Source organism: Nerophis lumbriciformis, linkage group LG02 (genome assembly GCF_033978685.3).
Source record: "Nerophis lumbriciformis linkage group LG02, RoL_Nlum_v2.1, whole genome shotgun sequence".
NCBI classification, from domain to species: Eukaryota; Metazoa; Chordata; class Actinopteri; order Syngnathiformes; family Syngnathidae; genus Nerophis; species Nerophis lumbriciformis.
In genome coordinates, this window is record NC_084549.2 from 22749965 (window position 1) to 22771279 (window position 21315).

General features: G+C 39.4%; 1 protein-coding gene across 2 annotated transcripts in view; it reads left to right on the forward strand.

Moving 5' to 3' along the window:
- The window catches only part of LOC133605530 (uncharacterized), a 345893-nt gene that overhangs the window by 131471 nt on the left and 193107 nt on the right, over positions 1-21315 (forward strand). For both annotated transcript variants that reach the window (XM_061958830.1, XM_061958831.1), the window contains exons 11-13: positions 4472-4501; positions 4598-4624; positions 6257-6310. In XM_061958830.1, the coding sequence (XP_061814814.1) occupies positions 4472-4501; positions 4598-4624; positions 6257-6310 (111 nt within the window). The remainder of the gene's footprint in view (positions 1-4471; positions 4502-4597; positions 4625-6256; positions 6311-21315) is intronic.

Here is a 21315-nt window from a genome sequence, read left to right on the forward strand (position 1 = left end):
AAACAACTGAAATATCCTTGATTGCTAAAACAAAGTAGATGCGGGAAATATCGCTCAAAGGAAGACATGAAAATGCTTCAGGAAAGTACCAAAAAAAGAGAAAAAGCCACCAAAATAGGAGCGCAAGACAAGAACTAAAACACTACACACAGGAAAACAGCAAAAAACTCCAAATAAGTCACGGCATGATGTGACAGGTTGTGACAGTACACCTACTTTGAGACAAGAGCTATATTGATGCATGCTTGATTATGGTTTAAAGTCATATCCAACAATTGCGACAACGACTCTTTACTGCCAACTCGTTTTTTAATGATTTAATGGTGGTGTGCCTCCGGATTTTTTCAACACAAAAAATGTGCCTTGGCTCAAAAAAGGTTGAAAAACACTGATGTAGACCACAAGGAAATGTTTTAAATTTAGAAAAAAATCATAACATGACCCTTTTAATGCGCCCTATGGTCCGAAAAATACGATATTTTATTTTACCTGAAAACAAATTTAATATGAATGGTTACATTATATGTGCCTTATAATCCGGTGAGCCCTATGGTTCAGAAAATACGATAATACTAAGCCGAATGCACACAAAATGACATTACTGATGGATGGTTTTAGCAAAAGTTTATCACTTTGGAAGCCAACTGCAGATGCAGTGATGTAATCCTCAGTAAATAATAAGCATTGCACGGACACTTATGTTTTATTTTGTGGGTCACGGGTCAGAGCCGACTCTGACTGTCTTTAAACTTGCAGCCTCGAGTGTCTTTTAAGCCATTAGTCCTCTTGTTAACTTTCCAACTCCGAACAAGTCCTCTGACTAATGCACGAGACATGTGCTGGGAGCTTCCATTTCTGCAGCTGTTTCCAAGAAAAGTCAACAGCTTTTGACTCCAGGATGCCAACTGTAAGGCGATACAGATCATTGGGCTTGTGTTTAGCAACCGAGACGTTCCTTTCTGGCCTTCAGTCCATTCAGTGGCCGAGGACGAACAACACTTGTCTTGTCTTGGCAGCAGTTTGTCTGGGGACTTGTAACAACCACGCCCTCACTTCTCTCGGGGTCACGGAGGCTAAGGCTAATTACCTTGTTACAAGTTGTATCGCCTTACTGTGACTGTCACACGTTTGATCATTTACTCTGAATGGACACGAGCTCTGAGATACAATTTCTTATTCATTGCTATTGTACAAAGTGTGCGTCTGATGGAAATGGATGGAAAAAAACGATTTATTTTGTTATAGAAAGCAAAAGTGGAAGTTGTATATAAATGCCTAAATTTGGCATACTTGCTTGCACGTTCGTCCGTTTTGATGGACTCATCTTTATCACTATTTTATAGCCAAAATATTTCCATAGGGAGACATCTGTCTGTAAGCTGGCGATCCCGCCTCTGTCCCCTGAGACAAAGATTGTGTATGAGTGACAAGAGGGTACACTTTGTTCATTTAGCTCTGCTATTGAGTTAACGCACTGTGTGAACCCTCTTGTACCCTGTTTGAAAGGGAGAGACAAAGCAATTGATCAATGACGGAAAAGTTATCGAGTTCATTTTCAGGAATAAATAGCCCAGACCTAGGTTTGACTTTAGAAAATTGCAAACTTTTTCAGATATTGTGTTTTTAAAAACAATGGAGATTATGTTTTGAGTAAAGAACAATAGCCTTACAGCTTGTATTCTTGGGTTATTCTTAGAAAACTATCATTTACGGGGGATATTGATTTTTGAAATATGTAAAGTAAGAACGAATATAAAATACAAATGTATTTTAGTTTTAGGAGTTAAATGGTGGAACAAGCTCAGTGATGAGTTGAAGACATGTAGTTCTTTGTTGAATGAGTTTAAAGCTTCTGTGAAAGGACTGCAGTCTACCTTGTCTGTATGCACATGTGTTATGTGAGCAAGTTTTAATGTTGTAAATGTGATGTTTTATGTATTTGTTTACTGTTTTTAATGTAACCTTGCTGCTGCCCTCTTGGCCAGGTCTCCCTTGGAGAAGCGATCTTTGATCTCAATGGGATTTTACCTGGTTAAATAAAGGCTAAATAAAATAAATAAAAAGGCCTTGAAAGTTGAAATAATGGAAAATTATAAAATATAGCAATGATTACTTTCATCACATTGATTTTTTTTTTAACGTTGATGTTCCAGGCAATCTAATTTTCAGTGAATGTATAGCATAGGCAAATGTAAGCCTTGGCTTCAGCCTATTCCTTTTTCGGTCATTCTTTTTCTTTTTGTGTGTGTATGTGTATGATTGTTAATATGTCTAATCTGTGCTGTTAAATTGATCACACAAAATGGTTGATTATATAACCGTAATAAACTAATTTCATTTCATAATCACATTGAAGTCTCCAAGGGTCCATATGTCAGTAGTTATTGAAAATATACAGTCGGGAAAGGGAATCATATGGCCCATTCCTGAGGTGGGGGAGTTAATAATTTTGCAATGCAGTCTGCTGAAAATGATGGAAAGAGCCACTCTACATAGGAACTGACGCTGTGGTCAAAGTTGGAATTGCCACAAAACACTTGTTGTTAAACCTTGTGTGGTGTTCGGGTCTGTGGAACCCGTTTTCATTTTTTATTAAAAGATAAATGATACAATTAATTAATTTTTCAAACTGAGACTCACTGACTTTGGCTCATTTTCTGTGAAGAACATATATCAGAATACATATTTAATGACCACACACCATACACCCCCCCTACACATGTCTATTACATATAAGATGTCCGGGTCCAGTGGACCCGGGGCTAATAGAAGTGTGGAAATTGATGTTCTGTGTACCAAACACACACACACACACACACACACACACACACACACACACACACACACACACACACACACACACACACACACACACAGAGCAGGCCTAGACAGGAGGAGGACAGAGTGTAGGTACACAGAACATCAGAGGGTCAAATGTGCGAGAAAATGAGAGCTGACAGTGTTGACAAACAATGTTGCAACCTTGTGTGGGAACCGCAGGTGCAGAAACACAAAAGAAGAATCCCTGTGGGATGCAGAAACTGGCAGAGAAATTGTCCGTGCAACGTTCATATTGTTGTTACTCAGCCAGCGTTTGTGGGTCTGATGAACCCGTTGCATTTTGTGGCTTTTTTTTTTTTTTTTCATTTTGTGGCTTTTCATTGTTGTTATTGTTTGCATTACAGACATCTTCGGGGTTTAATACTAAAGATACATGTTTGTATTTCAACTATATGTACAGGTGACTGTGTCTGTATATACATAGATAGATAGATCGTACTTTATTGATTCATTCAGGAGAGTTCCTTCAGGAAAATTTTAATTCCAGCAGCAGTGTACAGAATTGAGATCGAATTTAAGCCTTGTATAATGTTCATACTGTTGTTACTCAGCCAGCGTTTGTGGGTCTGATGGACGTTTTGCATTTTGTGGCTTTTAATGCCTCACAATCAAACACTTTTATGTTAAAATACTGAACAGATGTTTATTGGGATAAGGTAAACATCTGTTCAGTATTTTAACATAAAAGTGTTTGATTGTGAGGCATTAAAAAAAAGCCACAAAATGCAAAGGGTCCATCAGACCTACAAACGCTGGCTGAGTAACAACAATATGAACATTACACAAGGGTTAAAGATGTTCAACAGTCTACGGCTAAAGTGGATCGTGTACACCCCCAGTCCATCACGTTTCATGTGTCAGGAAAACTTGGACGAATGGGGCCATTTGAATACCCTTCCTCAGTGGCCTTGTGGTTAGAATGTCTGCCTTGGCACTTGAAGGTTGTGAGTTAAATCCGCGGCCGAGTCATACCAAAGACTATAAAAATGGGACCCATTACCTCCCTGCTTGGCACTCAGCATCAAAGGTTGTAATTGGGGTTAAATCAACAAATGATTCCCGAGCGTGGTGCACGCTGCTGCTCACTGCTGCTCACTGCTCCCCTCACCATCTCAAAGGTCTTATATCAGGTTCAGGTCAGGACTCTGTGCAGGCCAGTGAAGTTCATCCACACCAGACTCTGTCATCCTTGTCTTTATGGACCTTGCTTTGTGCACTGGTGCACAGTCATGTTGGAAGAGGAAGGGGCCCGCTCCAAACTGTTCCCACAAGGTTGGGAGCATGGAATTGTTTGTAGAAACAGTCTCCATGGCTAAGTGCTTGATTATATACACCTGTGGCCGGGCCAAGTGATTAGGACACCTGATTGTGATCATTTGGATGGGTGGCCAAATACTTTTGGCAATATAGTATATTTCAACAATATGATCTGCCTGAGTAGCTGGACAGGACAAAAAACAAAAAAACAACAAAAAATTTTTTAACTTCCTGTAAACGGTGTGCATCAAAATTGGCCTGACGTGCTCAGAGCCATTCTGATCATTCAAACCACATTTCGTGTTTACGCCAGAAGCGAGCCCTTTCTGTTAGCATGTATATTAACTGACTTTGCTTTCGTTTATATTGACAGGCTGACAACGACTGTCTCAAAGGGGATCAGGTAATTGAATTGAATCTACTCTACTGAGTATTGCAAAGCATGACTTGTTGGATTTAAAATTGTCCTTTTCATTTCTCTATATTTTCAAACATGCAGGGCCTTCGGGGAGGAAAAGGAGAACAGGTAACTAATTGAACATCATATACAGTCGTGGTCAAAAGTTTACATACACTTGTAGTTAAGTTAAAGTACCAATAATTGTCGCACACACGCTAGGTGTGGTGAAATTTGTCCTCTGCATTTGACCCATCCCCTTCTTCACCCCCTGGGAGGTGAGGGGAGCAGTGGGCAGCAGCGGTGCCGCGCCCGGGATTTATTTTTGGTGATTTAACCCCCAATTCCAACCCTTGAGGCTGAGTGCCAAGCAGGGAGGTAATGGATCCCATTTTTATAGTCTTTGGTATGACTCGTAAAGAACATAATGTCATGGCTGTCTTGAGTTTCCAATAATTTCTACAACTCTTATGTTTTTGTGATAGAGTGATTGGAGCGCATACTTGTTGGTCACGAAAAAACATTCATGAAGTTTGGTTCTTTTACGAATTTATTATGGGTCTACTGAAAATGTGACCAAATCTGCTGGGTCAAAAGTATACATACAGCAATGTTAATATTTGGTTACATGTCCCTTGGCAAGTTTCACTGCAATAAGGCGCTTTTGGTAGCCATCCACAAGCTTCTGGCAAGCTTTTGGTTGCATTTTTGACCACTCTTCTTGACAAAATTGGTACAGTTCAGCTAAATGTGGTGTTTTTCTGACATGGACTTGTTTCTTCAGCATTGTCCACACGTTTAAGTCAGGACTTTGGGAAGGCCATTCTAAATTCTAGCCTGATTTAGCCATTCCTTTACCATTTTTGATGTGTGTTTGGGGTCATTGTCCTGTTGAAACACCCAACTGCGCCCGAGACCCAACCTCTGGGCTGATGAATTTAGGTTGTCCTGAAGAATTTGGAGGTAATCCTCCTTTTTCATTGTCCCATTTACTCTCTGTAAAGCACCAGTTCCATTGGCAGCAAAACAGGCCCAGAGCTTATTACTACCACCACCATGCTTGACGGTAGAAATGGTGTTCCTGTGATTAAAGGTCTCACCGTTTCTCCTCCAAACATGGGTTTTGTGACCAAACAGCTCCATTTTTGTTTCACTTTACACCAACTTCATTGAATCTGCAAAACATCCCTAAAACAATGAACCAACCAAGGCTGGGAATAATAAAATGGTAAATGGGTTATACTTGTATAGCGCTTTTCTACCTTTTTTTTTTTTAAGGAACTCAAAGCGCTTTGACACTATTTCCACATTCACCCATTCACACACACTTTCTCACACTGATGGCGGGATATAAATAATGATATACTGTATTTTCCGCACTATAATGCGCACCGGATTATAAGGCGCGCCTTCAATAAATGGCCTATCTTAAAACTTTGTTCATATATAAGGCGCACCGCATTATAAGGCGCATAGAATAGACGCTACAGTAGAGGCTGGGGTTACGTTATGCATCCCGTAGTTGCGAGACCTGTTGTGGCTCAATATTTGTCCATATATAAAGCGCACTGGATTAAAAGGCGCACTGACAGCTTTTGAGAAAATTGGACGTTTTTAGGTGCACCTTATAGTGCGTAAAATACGGTATATATAAATAATAATGATTCAGGTTTTTGTTGCCTTTTTTTTTTTTTTTTTTTTTTTTACAAAAAAATCATCCGTAAATGTTGCACCTTATTCACTGCATGTTCTCACCTTTAGGGACTTGGTGGACTGCCAGGCCGGCCAGGTGAAACAGGCAAGGAGGGCAAAAGGGTGAGTCAACACAAGAGCTTCACTAGTTGTGTGGCCTGGGGAAAAAGGGACAAAGAGCAGCTGAGTTAGCTCTGTGTGTGTGTGTGTGTGTGTGTGTGTGTGTGTGTGTGTGCGACGTGTGTGTTCCACAAAGTGAGCGACAGCTAAAATGGCGTTAGTAGACTGCATGACAGTGAATTAACAGGCTGCATCACCAAGAGGTTGCACACAGTCAGAGCATGACTGGCGGCACACGAGACTCACTCCCACTGGGTCACTTTGGAGCACAATTCCTCTCTGAGAGGGCAAATGTGACCTTTCGGAAGTGTGATAAGTCGATATTGTATATTGAAGACAGTTAGGAGGCTTTATTATTATTGAGTTTGGAGTCTACAGGTATTATAAATTGGTACCCCACCAGATGACGATTCTCATATTTAATATAGTTGTAAACTAGTACAGCATTAAAGTTAAAGTACCAATGATTGTCACACACACGAGGTGTGGCGAAATTATTCTCTGCATTTGACCCATCACCCTTTATCACCCCCTGGGAGGTGAGGGGAGCAGTGAGCAGCAGCGGTGGCCGCGCCCGAGAATAATTTTTGGTGATTTAACCCCCAATTTCAACCCTTGATGCTGAGTGCCAAGCAGGGAGGTAATGGGTCCCATTTTTATAGTCGTTGGTATGACTCGGCCGGGGTTTGAACTGACAACCTACCGATCTCAGGGCGGGCACTCTAACCACTAGGCCACTGAGTTACATTATCACACTAATGATGTAATGTAATTACATCATTACACTGTATGAATACTCAAAAGACTCACACATGTTACGTGTACAGAGGAAGAAGACGGCACAGACAGCAGGGACGTTGTTTAGCTCTAGATTTATTATTATACAATTTTAATAAACAAGGGAATGGAGTGTGACTAATCCAAAAGGTGTATGGGTGTGACTAGGGGCAGGGATTATCTGATGAGTGTTACCGGAAGTGTTGCTCGAGGTGCGGAAGTCCAAAGGGGCAAGACAAGCTCATAGGTCCGTAAGCAGGCGTGAGGTCAAGGGCAGGAGAGAGGCGTCAAAGGTCCGTGTCCAGGCGGGAGGTCTAGATCCAAAAAGGGCAGCCAGGGAACCAGAGGGGAACACGGGGAGACGAGACACACAGCTCGCAATCAGGAAACGACACGACACAGGACAACGCACAATGAACACAGAGGAGGAGAAAACACAGAGAGAGCATAGAGCTTGATACGAGTCGCTTACTGAACGGGAACGTGTTGCTATGTTCTGGCCCGGAATGTATGTTTGCACTGGCTTAAGAAGCCCAGGAATCTCATCAGTGACAGGTGTGCTGATTGCAGATGGATTGCAGCTGCAGCTGGAGTGGCCCGCACAGGTGCACCCAGCGCAGCGCACAGATGAATGCGCACTGAGGTGCGCCCGGGCCGTGACAACGCTTACAGTTTTGTAATTATTATTACAATCTATTTTGTATCTACCTTCTTCTCCTGCATTTTTCATTTGGTTTATTATTACACTATACAAATTGTCAGCTCTTTCATGACACACATGCTACCATTATTTTAATTTTCAGTAATCACACATTTTTGGGACATTTTTTTTCCCATTTAAAATGAATGAACGATTTTTCAAACTTCCCTATTTCCTACTTCTCAACCGATTTCAAACCGTTCCAAAGTCAAAACGGTCCTTGCTAATGTTAGTCAACTGTTAGCATTCCTAGCTTTTTTTTTTACTGGTATAAACCTCACCTTCATATATTTTGGCACTTGACGAATGCTAACTGTTAGCATGCTGACATTAGCATGCTAGCTTTTTTTTTTTGCCAATTTTGCAGGTATAAACTTCAGAGTCATATATATTGTGGCACTGTTACCTTTTAGCATGCTAATGTAAGCATGGTAGCTTTTTTGGCTAATCCCGCAGACACACATCTCACTTGACAAATCCTCTGTTAGCATGCTAATGTCAGCATGCTATCTTTTTTTAGCTATTTGTACAGCTTATAATCATATATTTTGGGACTTGACACATGCTAAATGTTGAGTCATATTTTTTGTCACCCGACTCTATCTGGCTAGCGCGCTAACTATTAGAATTACAGTTCCACTTCGGCTTTTCGCCATTCCAAGCGATTTCCACAAACAAATAACTTGGCTCACAGCCTCAATAGGGACATGGATGAATTGATCGATCATTTATAATATAAGTTCTATACCCTTCTCCAGCTAGCGTCATCCATAGTGGACTTTTATGTTGTACGAACAACGGCTATTTTTTTACTTTAAACCAGTAACCCACAGATTCAGCATACTGTTTCAGTATTTATCTTATATTAAGGCTATGTAACAGTTGCAGGTGTTAAGTGTCCACTATGTTAGCTCAGAAAACTATAGACAGACAAGTGATTACATTTTGAAGCTGATTTGAATAAATCTGGATTTAGAACTTTTTTACTATTGGGAGATCGGGCCTGGCTTAGGGTTGTGTTCTCTCAGTCCTTTCTACGTATAATGTATTTTATATTCAATACAGAGTAGAGATTAATTTATAAATTGGTACCACGCCATATCCAGCATATAACACATTGTCCTTGATTTCTAGTATGTACTTTATATTTATTACAGAATAGTGATTTATCGACCAATGCGCAACTTCTGATTAAGTCCTATCAATTGTGCCTAGCATCAAGTGTCGAGCACGGAGAGTTTTGAGGTCAATACTAAACTTTCTGTTCAATTTAGTGAATTGTGTTAAAAGATAAATTGAGAGTTAAAGAAAAAGGTCATACAGTAAGATGGAGTACTGTTTCTTGGTTTGTAGCCAACCTAAGTGGATTGTGTCCTACCACATTTTGAAATAACAAAAGAAAACCTCACAGGAGATACAGTTCCAAGTACTTAGAATTAAGTAACGGTGCGGTGGCAGTGCATAACGACGTCGGAGTGGGCTGAAAGCTTGCCTGACAGCAGGAATGTTGTTGTTCTTTGACATCCCAGCTGACATGCACCAGCCAAGGACAGGTGACCTCCATTTGTGTTCATTGTCTTGGCAAGAAGACCTCTGCCTTAGACGCTTAAGGTTATTCTTGTTTTTATAAAGAACAGACAAAACTGTTGGCTTCACTTCCAGCAAAAAAAAGTGGAATATGCAGAAATATTAAGTAGGTCAAGGAAGAGTGTGCAGATTAAGAAAAAGCCAAAGTGACACATAAGACTTGAGACATCTGGACACAAGTAGCTCAAGAATGCCAACCTTCTGTTTTCACCCCAAATGTGTTCGAACAGTATTAAGAATTTATGACCTTTCATCAGCTGTGTTATGTCTCAGTGGGTAAACTCCCCTAATGCACTGCATCTAGTTCTGCTGAGTGTTTTGTGGCTCGCACATCTAAACGTTTTGATGCCTTTTCGAAGTCGTTCAGTGTCAGCACTTCTCGATCTGAAGTATTTGAAAATCTCTCCTGATTGATCTTGAAGGTGCAGGCGTCAATTTGATGTTGTGGCATTCTTCTTTTCGAATGGTCAGTGGACGTTCCTAGAATTAAGCACAATTCTCAACTAGTCTTCAAACTTTCAGAGCATATTCATATAGTGTAATCAAGACTTGCTTCAGTGTGATGAATCCAGTAATATATACCAAAGCATTGATGTTTTTTTGAAGTTGTCTTGTCTTTGAAAATATTTGATTCTAGTGCTTTAAAGGGGTCATATTATGTTTTTTCTACATTTAAAACACTTCCATGTAATGGTGGGTCGTTGGCCAACATTTTGCACATATTATGTTTTACAGATCTGTTTAATGTGTATATTAATGATATGTTTAATAAATCCAAAGCACTGACATTTGTACTATTTGCAGATGACACAAATATATTTTACAGTATTGATGACTATAAAGAGCTCATAAATACAGTAAACACGGAACTAAACGTAATAAAAAAAAATGGATGGACACAAATAAATTATCCTTGAATATACAGTACAGGTCAAACGTTTGGACACACGTTCTCCTTATTCAATGGGTTTTCTTTATTTTCATGACTATTTACATTGTAGATTGTCACTGAAGGCATCACAACTATGAATGAACACATGTGGAGTTATGTACTGTTGCATTTTGGACCAGTTGTTCCTCCCAGGGAATTCAAGTCACAAGTCGCTCCCAAGCTCTTTACGACACTTAAAGCTGAGTAGAAAAACCACCAGAGACAGAATAGGTATTTTGTAATATATTTGCAAAGCTTTGCATATATACATTGAGACCAGTCCAGCATAGAACATTCAATCGCGCCGCTAAGATGGTCTGACCCCCCCCCCCCCCGACAAAACCCTCTTCCCTCTTAAGTCTCCCTTCCTCCCACCCTGGCAGTCATGTCTCTCTAGCCAAAACACATGCCCATTATATCTCTTTCTACATTCCTCACGAGGTTAAGCACACAGTTTTGCAGACAACCAAAATACCACAATTGGAAGAAAAACACTAGCTGTTTTTTAATATGATTATGAAATAAAAAGAAGTAACACTTAAATTCGGATATATGTAAATATCTGCCTCCGACAGTACCTAACAAAAAAAGGTGAAATAACTGAAAACATGTTTTGTATTCTAGTTTCTTCAAAATAGCCACCCTTTGCTCCGATTACTGCTTTACACACTCTTGGCATTCTCTCGATGAGCTTCAAGCATACCCGTGAAGTGAAAACCAGTTCAGGTGACTACCTCTTGAAGCTCATTGAGAGAATGCCAAGAGTGTGCGAAAAAGTAATCAGAGCAAAGGGTGGCTATTTTGAATAAACTGGAATATAAAACATGTTTTCAGTTGTTTCACCTTTTTTTGTTAAGTACATAACTCCACATGTGTTCATTCATAGTTTTGATGCCTTTAGTGACAATCTACAATGTAAATAGTCATGACAATAAAGAGAACGCATTGAATGAGAAGGTGTGTCCAAACTTTTGGTCTGTACTGGAAATAAAACTAAGATAGTGATGTTTGGTAATTGCAACATATCGTCCGAACAAAAAACTAGTATTGATGGTACCCAAATGGAAATCGTAAATGAGAATACATTTTTGGGAGTAATAATTGATAGTAAACTATCATGGAAACCTCATGTCAGACATATTAAAACAAAAACCTGTAAAAGCCTCTCAATTATAAACAAAGCAAAACTACACCTTAATGAAAATGCACTCCGTACTCTATACTGCACCTTGGTACTCCCATGCCTTACATATTGGGTTGAAGTATGGGGGAATACTTACCACAACACAATTCATCCTCTTATTATATTACAGACAAGAGCAGTGCGGATCATTCACAATGTTGTTTTTTTTAGAACATGCTTATAATTGTAATGTTTATGCAGTCAAAGTTGCTCAAATTTGATGATCTTGTTAAATATAACACAACAATAATCTTATATAAAGTATTTAACAAATTATTGCCGCCGAACCTACAACGTTTTTTTATAACACGATTGCAGGCTCATAACTTGAGAGGTTTTGGCTATTTCTCACTGCCGAGAGCTCAAACCACTCGTAAACGTTTTTGTGTGTCTGTATGCGGAGTAAAACTCTGGAACAAACTGGATTTACAACACAAGCAATGCCAAACTATTAATCGATTTAATCTGGTATACAAACATCGCGTCTGGTTCAAATATAGAGATGAGGGTCTTTAATTTGACTTGCTGTTGTACTCTGTCTCATAGTGTTGACATGAACTCAATGTTTTCTTACCATTATTGGTATATGGTCTATTACCATTGTTGGTATTTTGTCCCTTACCAATGTTGGTATTGTTCATTCCTCTGGTAATGCCACCATGATACAACATTTGTATTATGATCCTTGAACAAAGTAACAGTGAAGCTCAATGTATTAATCACTGAATGGAGAACTGGGGGTGGGATTAAATAAATTATCTTCTTCCCACTCCCTTTCAGGCAAAACTGGATCATCATGCTTACATACTGTACATTACTTTTTGCATTATATTAACATTATTATTATTTTTTGTGTGTCATTGCCTGAAATAAATGATAAAAAAATGAAATTAAATAATCTTCTTCAAACTGTTTTCTGACAGTCTCTTCAGGATGCGCCATTTTGTCTGTCCCACAACAAAAGGATAGAGAATAAGAAGGCGCTTATTGACTACATTGTCGGGCGACAATGGCGGACTGGCGCAAATTTCTTCGGGTAAACTTTACCATAATGTATAAGGAAATATCCGCTGACGTCCCTTTCAAATCCAAATGGCACGTTTGGAGGAAGTATGAAGAATGGAAAGATTGTTTTATAAATTACTTAGCAATGACTCCGTGGTTTGATTTTGAATACATGCTTACGCATATACCAAATACACAAAAACAGGTACTAGTTGGTAAAAAAAAAGTTAATTTTGCACAATAGTTCCCCTTTAAATGTCAAATTTTTTCAGCGGCGTTCCTATATGTCAGAGCAAAAACCTCTGTAATCAACCATCAATTTGCACTGACTTCCCACTGTTGTCTTCACATTACTTTTTTTAAAGGTCTGCCATTATTCAAAATTGCCTTTTAACAAATGTTCCAACCGTAGTGGGTGTCCCAAAAGTATGGTCACGTCCACCAAATGTGAAAATTTTGTTTTAATCCATTTCACTTGTATGCGGCACTTTTGAGAGAAGCTGCATTCGTAATGGTTGATTTTTAAGTTACTCATGGACATGATACCACCCCTGACCCGCCCCTAGCTGGATGGGACTGGCCCATGTACTGTATACGTCCACCATTATAAAAAGGAAGAAAAAACAGGCCTCGCTACACATCTTAAAAAAAAATCATACCAACTATCCGTCAATGAGCTACAGATGTGGGTAAGGATGGGTAGCATTTACATTTTTACTAGAGATGTCCGATAATATTGGCCTGCCGATATTATCGGCCGATAAATGCGTTAAAATGTAATATCGGAAATTATCGGTATCGGTTTTTTTATTATCGGTATCATTTTTTATTTTTTTTATTTTGTATTAAATCAACATAAAAAACACAAGATACACTTACAATTAGTGCACCAACCTCATTCACACTCATTCACACAAAAGGGTTGTTTCTTTGTTATTAATATTCTGGTTCCTACATTATATATCAATACAGTCTGCAAGGGATACAGTCCGTAAGCACACATGATTGTGCGTGCTGCTGGTCCACTAATAGTACTAACCTTTAACAGTTAATTTTACTAATTTTCATTAATTACTAGTTTCTATGTAACTGTTTTTATATTGTTTTACTTTCTTTTTTATTCAAGAAAATGTTTTTAATTTATTTATCTTATTTTATTTTATTATTATTTTTAAAAAGGACCTTATCTTCACCATACCTGGTTGTCCAAATTAGGCATAATAATGTGTTCCACGACTGCATATATCGGTTGATATCGGTATCGGTTGGTATCGGTAATTAAAGAGTTGGACAATATCGGAATATCGGAAATCGGCAAAAAGCCATTATAGGACATCCGTAGTTTTTACCAATACTAGTACCAAATATGTATTCCTGAAACCATGCCGGTGCTGAAAAATATAAATTATACACATTTTTGTTTAAAACAATACAGTTTTATTTTTAAAGATTGTGTGACATGCATGATGAACTTAATTTTTATTTCAATACTTAAATAATGTAAATAAAGAATTAAAGGGAAACTGCACTTTTTTTTTTTAAATGTTGCCAATGTTTCACAATCCTTATGAGAGACAATTTTTTTATTATCGGCTCGTTCTAAGTGGCTAGCAATGCAGCTAATGGGTGCAATCAATACTGCCTCTAAATCACTCTAAAAATGTATCCAACATTCGTCAACAATACTTTATGTACGTTCCGTAACCTTTATAATAACCAAACTGTACTGACAATGTTATTGTAAGCAGCTGAATGGCTTTTGGAGTTTGTAATGCACAACAAAATGCGATAGGACACAAATTTGTACCGACTGAAAAACAATCATATTACAGTATCTGTAAAGTTTTAGCACACATTTCATGTTTTGTGTGTACACAGCTAGTTCAACGTTTTTTTCCAGTTGATTTTGGGTAAACAGGCCCTTTATGTCAGAATAGCTTGGTTCCGTGCTCCACATTTACAGCCTCAAGTCACGCCGGTCCTGACTCTCTCGGCTTCCGTCTGCTCCAACGTTTCCCCCTTCCTTCGTACTCTCTTCCGTACATTCAGCTTCATAAAGATTGTGAATGAGGTTGTGAGTCCTCATTTGTCCAAAAATAGTCGTCCTCGTTCTCTGTTACCAAGCGCTTGTTTCCGGAAGTACGAAATGTGTAATTGTTCATATTACATATTGTTATGAACGTGTCTGTTACAACACTATATATATATATATATATACTGTACTTGCAGTGTGTATATAAAACGTTTGAGAGGGCTTTGAAGGCTAATGTTGACCCCCGTTAGCCACATCTTGCAAGCATTTTTAATCATCTTTAAAATCCTAAAAAAAAGACATCTGTGTTCTTGTCTCCCATAATAATTGTGAACAATAGGCAAAAAAAAAAAAAGTTCCCCTTTGATACATTTACCAATGTAGAATACAACCTAAAATACATTTTCATAATTATCACAGCAAAACTTAAACATTTACAAAGCACAGCGAATGTCCAAAACAACAATATTGTTATTTTACTGAGACCCTTATTATGTCAGACAGAATTTAGCATGCAACGCTTTTATTGTGAAGGCTGAAAGTGTGCGCTTGGGGATTGATCTACTAAAATTCAAATAACAAGTACTAAATAGCTTGTGCAATCTATAAAATAGCGTGTACCATTAGTGGGCGTGTTCCGTGCGATTTACCAAGACTGCATGTGCAATTGAAAAGTGGTGCAGACTGTATTATTTAAATGAGGATTTTGCATGTACTATACGTTGCATAAACACAGAGACACTCATTTACTGCACATTTTTCGTATCATGCAGCGACGTTTTGCTAAGTTTTCAAACATACAAAAGACATGTACCACTTTTTATAGGTATTTTACTTCAGTGCATCTACATTGAAACCACTTTTTTTTTTTACCGCCAAAGGGGCCATACTGGCGAGAGGTGTTAAATACGCAAAAAAAATGCATATTTAAGAAAGGTTTTTATCATATAAGAAATATTTTAATAATAAATTGTGTTGGCCATGCGATGAGGTGGCGACTTGTCAAGGGTGTAGCTGGGATAGGCTCCAGCACCCCCCCGCGACCCCGAAAGGGACAAGTGGTAGAAAATGGATGGATGGATGATTTATGCATGAAAAAAGGGACGCCAATAAAAGAATAATAAAGGGCAGTAAAACGCATCATTTGATTTTGTTTTAATCAGCCTCTTAAGTCGTCTAGCAGCTATGAAATCATAAAACGACATTGCTGAATAGAGGATATGTCTAATATTTTTTTTTTGAGCGTTTAAAATATTGGCACACACGTAAGACGGAGGATTCTCGTCAGGATTCACTGATGTGTGTGGGTCTGTCAGTTTGCACATCCTTCTCAAATGTGCTAAATATAATGCAAAACATTGCTTGCAAAACGGTGATGAGTGTTGATAAATCACATTGCATGGGCTAAATCCTTTGCATCTTCTCCTCCAACTATTGTGGGCACTTTGATGATCACCATATATTTTGCATATTAATAAAGACAGAGACACAAAATGGATTGCACGCCTTATTCTGCTCACTCAACAGACGCAATCCACTTTGCACACACAAACAGACAAATGGATTGGGCTCTCTCATTTTGCCCATTTAAGAAACTCAATGGTCTGTGCTCGAGCTTAGTAGATCATCTTTGCGTGTGCTATCAAGATTGCATGTGTTTTAGTACACGCAAATCTTTAAACATGATATAATGTTTCACATTAACGTACAAGATTAAACTGGTAATTAAATCAATTACATGTCATAACTAGATGAGGCAATTCCTGAAGGAATTGCGTGTGAATGCTCCAATGCTGAAGTTGAACTGAAATCCTGGAATTTATTAAGAATTGTTGAAGTAGAGCACACAATTCCCAAACAGGCTGAATATTTTGAAGTTGGAACAGTTTGAATCAGATGAAAATTGTGGGAATTGTGGAACTTTTAAGAATGTCCCATTGATTTAAATGGGAATTTTCCCAAAATTTGGGAATTTCAGGAAAAGTGGGAATTTTTTTGAAAATGGTAAAAAAAAAACTTGAATGAGTTGAAATGGTTGGTGTTCAAATTTTTCAAAGCGGTTGAGAAATGTTGAAGTAGTAACATGTTGAATTGTATTACGGAATTCCTGGAATTTTGGGAAAACCGGGAATTATTCCAGTTCAAAAAAGCAACTTAATTTTGTGTCCTGATTAAGAGGAATGTTTTGACGGTGGAACAGTAGAAATGTGTAAAAAAAAATGTGGAAGGAGTAGTCGCCAGAAAAAAGGGTGGAAATAGGTATTTGGAAAACCAGGAATTCTGGAAAATCCCAGAATTTTTTTGAACTTGAAAAAAATGTAGTTTGAATTACCAGAGTAGTGGAATGTATTGAAGGTGGAATGGTATGAATCAGTTGAAAAATATAGAAATGGTGGAAGTTTGAAAAATGGCCAAATCATTTTTGAATGGGGAAAAATGTCTCGGAAAACCTGGTATTCTGGGAAATCTGGTAATTTTTGGAATTTGTCAAGGAAAAGCCCGCGATTCCCGAATAGGCTGAACAGTTTGAAGCTGGAACGGTTTGAATCGGGCGAAAAATGTGGAAGATACAGCGCGCCAAAATCTGGAGAAGAAGAATACGTTGAATAAATAGATGCATTTTGGTGGAGAAAACCATATGTTTGAAAGCTTTGGAGCTAGAGATGTCCGATAATAGCTTTTTTGCCGAAATCCGATATCAACCGATACCGATATATACAGTAGTGGAATTAACACATTATTATGCCTAATTTTGTTGTGATGCTCCGCTGTATACATTAAACAATGTAACTTTACCATGAATTGATTAACGTGGACCACCGACTTAAACAAGTTGAACAACTTATTCGGGTGTTACCATTTAGTGGTCAATAGTATGGAATATGTACTGTACTGTACAATCTACTAATACAAGTTTCAATCAATCAAAAACAAGGTTTTCCAAAATAAGAGAACAACTTCAACTCCAGTTATGGAAAAAAAGTGCCAACATGGCACTGCCATATTTATTATTGAAGTCACAAAGTGCATTATTTTTTTTAACATGCCTCAAAACAGCAGCTTGGAATTTGGGACATGCTCTGCCTGATATAATCCTAATACCCACTACAACTATGGGAAATACTATACTTTGACTTTCACAAAGTGCATTATTATACTTGCATACGAATTCGGGAGATGGGGGGGGGGTTTGGTGGTAGCGGGTGGTGTATATTGTAGCGTCCCGGAAGAGTTAGTGCTGCAAGGGGTTCTGGGTATTTGTTCTGTTGTGTTTATGTTGTGTTACGGTGCGGATGTTCTCCCGAAAAGTATTTGTCATTCTTGTTTGGTGTGGGTTCACAGTGTGGCGCATATTTGTAACAGTGTTAAAGTTGTTTATACGGCCACCCTCAGTGTGACCTGTATGGCTATTGATCAAGTATGCATTGCATTCTTTCATGTGTGTGTAAAAGCTGCAAATATTATGTGACTGGGCCGGCACGCTGTTTGAATGGAGGAAAAGCGGACGTGACGACAGGTTGTAGAGGACGTATGGGGCGGTATAGCTCGGTTGGTAGAGCGGCCGTGCCAGCAACTTGAGGGGTTCCAGGTTCGATCCTTGCTTCCGTCATCCGAGTCACTGCCGTTGTGTCCTTGGGCAAGACACTTTACCCACCTGCTCCCGGTGCGACCCACACTGGTTTAAATGTAACTTAGATATTGGGTTTCACTATGTAAAAGCGCTTTGAGTCACTAGAGAAAAGCGCTATATAAATATAATTCACTTCACTTTACTTCACTTAAAGGCACTTAATAACGTTTTCCGGGAGATTTTCGGGAGGGGCACTGAAATTCGGGAGCCTCCCGGGAAAATCGGGAGGTTGAAACCGTTACCAATAATTTCCGATATTACATTTTAAAGCATTTATCGGCATCTCTATTTGGAGCATTCACACATTTTTTTTTATTTTTTTTTTATCGCTTGACAGCATTTAATAAAAGCACTTTTACACCTATTGTAGGACCCGGGAGACTAATACATTTTTTTTTGAAAAACAGTTTAAAATGGGACATTTTTAATACATGCCCAACATGAACTCTGTTTTTGCCAAGACACAACCCTGACGCCTGCCCTTGTATACTTGCAGCTGTTAACATGCATATATATCCCCTTATTCCTAACTTTAGTAGTCACACGTGGTGTTAGAGTTGTTGACCAACCTGTGTGTCCGTTGCCTATTTTGATGGACACGTGTCATTAACAGGGTCTCGCTCGTGGCGAGACACTCTCACCTAATTAACAACTCTTGCTCACGCTTGCAAACGCTTGGTTCGTGCGAGAGTCACGGCCGCCGACAAAATGACGCGGAATATCTTGAGAGGGGACGGTGCTGACACCGCCACATCTTTCATAAAGATAGCCGGCAGTGGAAAGCTTTCACAAGGCCTTACGTTCAACTTGGACCGTCTCTTACACTGTCTACTTCCATTTATTGTTGAGGAAAATGTGACCACTCTAAGCCACTTAGCGTTGCTTCAAGGAAATGTAGAGGGCATTGTGGTGGAGGGGGACATGCCACCAATCCTTGGCCTTACTTTGAGGTTTAAAGCAGCATATACAGCAAGGAAAGGAAAGTCACCCCACCCAGGATTTTGATCTAGTTATCATGATGGACGCCTGGTTCAATCTGTCAGGATGGAGGAAAGAGCCACTGCAAACTATTGAGAATATACAGTATTATTGTAGTAGTGCATGCTGCCTTTTAGGCTGACACCAGAGGCGTTGTTGTATTGTAAAGGATGGTGGTGGTGCTTGATGGCAGCCAAACAACTTTGTGGGTCAGTTGGAACATGACAGCTGGAGATTGGGTTTGGATGTTATGCTAAGTTTGGTCATTAGATATATCTCAGGGGTGTCCAAACGCTTTCGCCCCCGGAAAAAATAGAAGATGCTTGGGCCTGGGGATGGGTATCTTTCACGTTGGAACCAATACGATACCAATTCCTAGTACCTGGAAATCAATGCCAGTACGCAACGGTATTGATTCTTGGTACTTTTGCATGTGTTGTTGTTTTTTTTGTTTTTTTTTAATTAATTTTTTTATTAAATCAACATAGAAAGGCAGCACGGTGGAACCAGGGTTAGTGCATGTGCCTCACAATACGAAGGTCCCGAGTTCGATCCCGGGTACTCCGGCTTCCTCCCACCTCCAAAGACATGCACCTGGGGATAGGTTGATTGGCAACACTAAATTGACCCTAGTGTGTGAATGTGAGTGTGAATGTTGTCTGTCTATCTGTGTTGGCCCTGCGATGAGGTGGCGACTTGTCCAGGGTGTACCCCGCCTTCCGCCCGAATGCAGCTGAGATAGGCTCCAGCACCCCCCGCGACCCCGAAAGGGACAAGCAGTAGAAAATGGATGGATGAACATAGAAAACACAAGCTAGCATTAAAAGATTACGATTGGTACAAAATGCGGCTGCTAGACTTTTGACAAGAACAAGAAAGTTTGATCATATTAGGCCTATACTGGCTCACCTGCACTGGCTTCCTGTGCACTTAAGATGCGACTTTAAGGTTTTACTACTTACGTATAAAATACTACACGGTCTAGCTCCATCCTATCTTGCCGATTGTATTGTACCATATGTCCCGGCAAGAAATCTGCGTTCAAAGAACTCCGGCTTATTAGTGATTCCCTGAGCCCAAAACAAGTCTGCGGGCTATAGAGCGTTTTCTATTCGGGCTCCAGTACTATGGAATGCCCTCCCGGTAACAGTTAGAGATGCTACCTCAGTAGAAGCATTTAAGTCCCATCTTAAAACTCATTTGTATACTCTAGCCTTTAAATAGCCCCCTTTTTTTTAGACCAGTTGATCTGCCGTTTCTTTTCTTTTCTCCTCTGCTCCCCCCTATCCCTTGTGGAGGGGGAGACACACAGGTCCGGTGGCCATGGATGGGGTGCTGGCTGTCTGGGGTCGGGACCCGGGGTGGACCGCTCGCCTGTGTATCGGTTGGGAACATCTCTGCGCTGCTGACCCGTCTCCGCTCGGGATGGTTTCCTGTTGACCCCACTGTGGACTGGACTCTTACTGTTATGCTGGATCCACTATGGACTGTACTCTCACAATATTATGTTAGACCCACTCGACATCCATTGCATTCGGTCTCCCTAGTGGGGGGGGGGGTTACCCACATATGCGGTCCTCTCCAAGGTTTCTCATAGTCATTCAAATCGACGTCCCACTGGGGTGAGTTTTTCCTTGCCCTGATGTGGGATCTGAACCGAGGATGTCGTTGTGGCTTGTGCAGCCCTTTGAGACACTTGTGATTTAGGGCTATATAAATAAACATTGATTGATTGATTGATTGATTGATTGAAGATACACTTACAGTTAGTGCACCAACCCAAAAACCCTCCCTCCCCTCATTCTCACTCATTCTCACTAATTCACACAAAAGTGTTGTTTCCTTCTGTTATTAATATTCTGGTTCCTACAATATACTGTATATCAATACAGTCTGCAAGGGATACAGTCCCTGAAGCACACATAATTGTGTGTGCTGCTGGTCCACCAATAGTACTAAACTTTAACAGTTCATTTTACTCATTTCCATTAATTACTAGTTTCTATATAATTTGTATGTATTTTATTTTAATTATTTTTTTATTCAAGAAAATGTTTTTTATTTATTTGTATTTTATTTTATTTTTTAAATAAAATAAAGGACATTATCTTCACCAGACTAGGTTGTCAATGAAATGAGATTGTTTAAAGGGTTCTTAAAACCAGGTCCAGTCCAGATTATGTC